This window comes from Eschrichtius robustus, chromosome 5 (assembly GCF_028021215.1).
Source record: "Eschrichtius robustus isolate mEscRob2 chromosome 5, mEscRob2.pri, whole genome shotgun sequence".
Classification (NCBI taxonomy): domain Eukaryota; kingdom Metazoa; phylum Chordata; class Mammalia; order Artiodactyla; family Eschrichtiidae; genus Eschrichtius; species Eschrichtius robustus.
The window spans coordinates 139,390,820-139,397,081 of NC_090828.1; the positions used below are offsets into that span (position 1 = coordinate 139,390,820).

Sequence of the window (6,262 nt, forward strand, 5' to 3'; positions counted from 1 at the left end):
ACTCAGCCATAAAAAAGAATGAAATTTTGCCATTTGCAACAATGATGTGGATGGGCCTTGAGGGTATTATGCTTAGTGAAATAAGTCAGACAGAGAAAGAAAGATACTGTATATTTTCAGTTATATGTGGAATCTAAAAAGTAAAACAAATGAATGAATATAACAAAAAATGGAAAGAAACTCAAAGATACAGGGAACAAACCAGTGGTTAACAGTGGGGAAAGGGTGGATGGAGAAGCAAGGTAGGAGAAAGGGGATTAAGAGGTACAAACTACTGTATATAAAATAATAAGCAACAAAGATATATTGTACAGCACAGAGAGGTATAGCCATTATTTTATAACTTTATATGCAGTGTAATCTATAAAAATATTGAATCACTATGTTGTATACCTGAAACTAACATAATATTGGAAGTAAATCAACCATACTTCAAAAAAAATGTATGTAGAGAAATCACCAGACAATTGTATTTTAATAGTGGAGATGGTAAATGAACCTTGGTGGAACTAAGATTACTACAGTTCATTGGAAGTGGTAAAATGTTGATAACAGTAGACTGTGATAAGTTATGTATATATATAATACTCTTAGCAACCACTATGAAAACCAAACAGAACAATATATTCAAAAATGCCACAAATAAATTATGATGGAATCCTAAAAATTGTTCATGTAACTGACAGAAAAGAGTATTGGGAAACAGAAGAAACAATCAGAAAACAAATAATAAAATGGCATATTTAAGTCCTAACATAATAATTATTTCAAATGTTAACTGTCAAAATATACCAATTAAAAGACAATCATAGTGGATAAAATAAAAAGATCCAACAATGCCGCCATAAGAAATTCACTTCAAATCAATGACAGGTTGAAAGTAAAAAGATGAAAAAAGGTACATGTAAACATTAATCAAAAAAGAAGTGGTTATATTGATATCAAAGTAGACTTCAGAGCAAAGTAAACCAATTTTACACAGTCTTTTTAAGAATATAGAAAATGAGAGACTACTTTCCAACTCATTTTATGAGGTCCATATTACCCTGACACCAAAACTATGGAAAGATAGTACAAAAGCAAAAGCCCCAGCTCAATATCTCTCATGAGTGTAGATGCAGAAGATCTGGACAAAATATTAGCAAATTAATATAGGAGTGTATAAAAATTATACATTCCATATATACTGCATGACCAAGTGGGATTTATTCCAAGTGGAGAAGGCTGATTCAACATACCAAAAAATCAATTAATATAATCTACCATATCAAGGGGATAGGGAAGAAAACATAAAATGATCACATCAATTGACACAGAAAAAGCTTTTGAAAAAAATCCAACACACGTTTATGATTTTTAAAGAAAAATCTCAGCAAACTAGGAGTAGAGAGGAAATTCCTCAACTTGAGAAAGAGATACTATAAAAACTCTACAGCTAACATCATACTTCATAGTGAAATATTGAAATTTATCCTATTAAGACAGGGAATAAGGCAAGGATATCCACTTTTCCCACTCTTAGTCAACACAGTATTAGAATTCCTAGCCACTGCAATAAGGCAAGGGAAAAAAAGCATACAGATTAGAAAGGGAAAAATGAAACTGTCCCTACCTGTAGATGATATGACTGTCTACATAGAAAATCCCAAGGAGTCTTTAAAAAGAATCCTGGAACCAATAAATGAATTCAGCAAGGTCACACGCTACAATATCAACACATAAAAATCAATAATATTTCAATATACTAAGAATCAACTGGTGTTAAATAAAATTAAGAACACAATGCCATTTATAATAATCCCTAAGAAAATTAAATGCAAAGATATAAATTTTTAAAATGTATAGGGTATCTTATATATAGAAATTTCTAAATAATACACAAAAATATTCTTAGAGATAATAAATTCAGCAAATTTGCAGGGTACAAGATCAATATACAAATATCCATTGTATTTCTATACACTAGCAATGAACAAGCCCAAAAATGAAATTAAGAAAACAATTCCATTTGCAATACCATCAAAAAGAATAAAATAATTAAGAAATATTTAACCAAGGATGTGCAAGACTTGTACAGTGAAAATTACAGAACATTGTGAAAAGCAGTTAAAGAACACCTAAAAAATCAGACAACACCCTGTGTTCATGGATTTAAAGATATAATATTGTTAAGAAGGCAATACTCTCCAGAGTGATCTACAGATTCAATGTAATCTTATCAAAATCACAATGGCCTTTTTTTTTTTTCAAGAAATAAAACAGCTGATCCTAAGATTCATTTGGAACTACAAGGGACAGCAAATAGCCAAAATAATCTTGAAAAATAACACAGAGGACTCACACACCCCAACTTCAAAACTTAATAGAAAGTTACAGTAATTAAAGCAGTGTGATACTGGCAAAAGCACAGATGGATAGACCAGTGGAATAGAATTGAGAGTCCGGAAATAAACCTATATGTCTAAGGTCATTTGGTTTTTTACAAGGGTGTCAGAATCATTCAATGACGGAAAGAATAGTCTCTTCAACAAGTGGTGCTGAGTAACAAAATATCCACATGGAAAAGCTTGAAGTTGGAACTCTACCTCACACAAAACACAAAAATGAATTCGAAATGAATACAAAACCTAAAGGTAAGAGCAAAAGGTACAAAAACTCTTAGAAGAAAGCATAAAAGTAAATTTTCATGACCTTAGATTTGACAGTGGATTCTTGGGCATTACACTAAATTCATAAGCAACAAAAGAAAAAAATAGATAAATTGGATTACATCAAAATTAAATACTTTTGTGCAGCAGTAGACACTATCAAGAAAGTCAAGAAAGGCAACGTACAGATGGGAGAAAATACTTGTAAATCACTTATTTGATAGGGGTCTAGTATCTGCATACATAAGAACTCCTACAAGTGAACCACAAAAAGATAAATAACCCAATTTAAAAATGGGCAAAAGCCTTGAAGAGACATTTCTCCAAAAAAGATATACAAATGGCCAACAAGCATATGAAAATATGTTCAACATTAGTCACTAGGAAAATGCAAATCAAACCACAATGAGGTAACATTCAGACCCAGGAGGATGGTATAGTTTAAACGAAACAACACAAAACAACAAGTGTCAGGGAGGATGTGGAGAACTGGCAACCTTCGTACATTGTTGGTAGAAATGTAAAATGGTGTAGACAACAGTTTGGCAGCTCCTCAGACAGCTAATCATAGAATTACCATGTATCCTAATAATTCCACTCCTATGTATATACCCAAAAGAATAGAAAACATGTATACAAACAAAAGCTTATACACAAGTGTTCCTGACAGCACTAGTTACAGTAGCCAAGAGGTGGAGACAACCCTATGTCTATCAATGGATGAACAGATAACAAAAACAAACATAGCCACACAATGGAATATTATTCAGTCATAAAAAGGAACAAAGTGCTGCTGTATGCTACAACAGAGAAGAACCTTAAAAACATGATGCTAAGTGAAAGAAGTCAGGCACAAAAGGTCCCACACTGTAATTCCATTTATATGAAATATCCATAGGTAAATAGGTAAATCCATAGAGACGGAAAGCAGATTAGTGCTTGCCAGGGTCTGGGGAGGGGAAATGGGTTGTGACTGCTTAATAGCTGTGAAGTTTCCTTTTGAGATGATGAGAATGTCTTGGAACTAGGTAGAGATAAGGCCTGCAAAGTCTTGTGAATCTACTAAATGCCACTGAATTGTACACTTTAACATGGTTCATTTTATGTTATGTGAATTTCACCTCGATTAAAAAAAAAGTGGTATGGAGAACAGTATGGAGGTGCCTTAAAAAACTAAAAATAGAACTAGCATACGACCCAGCAATCCCACTACTGGGCATATACCCCGAGAAAACCATAATTCAAAAAGAGTCATGTACCACAATGTTCATTGCAGCTCTGTTTACAATAGCCAGGACATGGAAGCAACCTAAGTGTCCATCGACGGATGAATGGATAAAGAAGATGTGGCACATATATACAATGGAATATTACTCAGCCATAAAAAGAAACGAAATTGAGTTATTTGTAGTGAGGTGGACAGACCTAGAGTCTGTCATACAGAGTGAAGTAAGTCAGAAAGAGAAAAACAAATACCAAACGCTAACACATATATATGGAGTCTAAAAAAAAAAAAAGGTTCTGAAGAACCTAGGGGCAGGACAGGAATAAAGATGCAGACGTAGAGAACGGACTTGAGGACACGGGGAGGGGGAAGGGTAAGCTGGGATGAAGTGAGAGAGTGGCATGGACTTATAAATACTACCAAATGTAAAATAGATAGCTAGTGGGAAGCAGCCGCATAGCACAGGGAGATCAGCTCGGTGCTTTGTGACCACCTAGAGGAGTGGGATAGGGAGGGTGGGAGGGAGACACAAGAGGAAGGAGATATGGGGACATATGTATATGTATAGCTGATTCACTTTGTTATAAAGCAGAAACTAACACACCATTGTAGAGCAATTATACTCCAATAAGATGTTAAAAAAAAAACACAGTACCTGAAACAGAAAAAAATAAATAAAGGTGGGTATCAGGGATGAGGTGAGACTCAGGGATGTGTATTTCACAAATACTTGATAATAAAAAATATTGCTATTTTATAAAGGGAAAGAACAAGAAACAGAGTTAGGGATTGGGTAAAAGGTATGCTTTATAAACTACTGAGTCATTTTTAAACAGCTGACAGTTTCATGTAAAAACCATGGTGTCAAAATGTCCCTAGAGACAAAATCTAGTTCTCTTTATATAATTTTGTTTGATTAATTTAAGATTGTTATATCAGAATGTCATGCACCTTTGTGAGTATTAGAGCTAATGCTGTCCAGTGTCTAACACAGTGTTCGACACAGAGTGGGTCCTCACTGAATGGTAATTCCTATGGAAAGGGCTTGAGGACAGGCCCCGCCTCCTTCAGTTCTGCCCCATTGCCTTGCACAGGGCCAGACTGCAGAGAGGGAAGAGGGAGCCACAGCCTCTGTGGCTCTCAGACACATCACTATGCAGTGTCTCTCTTGCAGGCTGTATAGGGCAGAGGTGGGCAGGGGGCAGGAAAGGCAAGCAGCTGCATTGGAAGAGGGGGTACCAGGCCAAGTCTGATGACGGTGGCATATGAGCAGCTTACTTGGACTCCATCTTTACATGCATGCATCTTCCTTTCAAACTGGGCCAACTTCTTCAACTTCCTCCTCTGCATCTTCTCCAGCCACAGGTCATCTAAACTGATGTGTGAGTGCTGAGAGATGCTCCTGGGTTGTGAAGGAGTCTCCCTGGGGACGTCCTCTGTGGAGACGAAGGGGAGGGTCCACGTCCCCATCTCAGCAGTAGAGAACAGCCCCTGAGCTGGCTCAGTGTGAAAAGCTTTCAGACCGCGGGAGCAACTGGGCTTCTTGCCTGGTTGTTCTTCCCACGGCATGTGGTTCTAGAGAACAGAGAGGAGAACATAGCAAGTGAGCACAGTGTCCTTTCTCTGTTTAGTTTCTTTTGGGTATAAACCCATGTTTTGGTTAATCCCTAAAATACAGATGCCAGTGAAGTACTTTGTTCACAGTAATTTTGGAAAATGTGAAGATTAGAAACAAACCAAACCTTGTTTCTGTTAAAATTTCTACTTTCAAGACTATTTCAAAAAAATCAAGTCTTCTACCTTGATCAAAGAATTAGGTCTTGAAAGTAATTACTGAGCTTGGCATGCTCATTAGAAACACTTCTTAAGGGTCAGTGGCTGGGGCAAAAAGCTCTTGCCTAAACAATACTGCCTGAGAACAGAATTTGAACAGAAACACACTCAGGCACTTGTTATTCCTTCTGTCTTGGCACGGACATTAACTAGATGTACTCAGGCTGCACCTTCCTTAGGCGCCTGTGCTGCCTTCACTTTGTCCCGGGTTGCAGTTATCCACTCAGGCACCCTAACTGAATTTCAAAGTAAAATTTGTCCACACTAACAGAATACTTTGTCTTCGTGTTGCACAACCATCCATCTCTCTGTCCTTTGAAATCAACCCATCACCCTGGGAGAGGAAACCTTTCTTCCCATCTGTTCTTTGAGTCTAATGACCCTCCATCCCCTCCATCCCCAGTCCCACCCCAGTGGACACCTCCTTCACAGCACCTCTTTGGAATGTCATCCCCAAGCACTTTGTGTATACGATTTGGTGGAAACACAAGTGAAATTTCTCTTGACTATTTCAAGAGGCTATGTACATACACACACACACACAGACACACACATA

General features: G+C 36.8%; 1 protein-coding gene across 1 annotated transcript in view; it reads right to left on the minus strand.

The window, feature by feature from the left end:
• ARHGEF4 (Rho guanine nucleotide exchange factor 4) overlaps positions 1–5,442 on the minus strand; it is a 125,202-nt gene extending 119,760 nt beyond the window's left edge. The window contains 1 exon segment of the mRNA XM_068545337.1: positions 5,152–5,442. Within this exon segment, the coding sequence (XP_068401438.1) occupies positions 5,152–5,442 (291 nt within the window).
• Between the last annotated feature and the right edge of the window lie 820 nt (positions 5,443–6,262).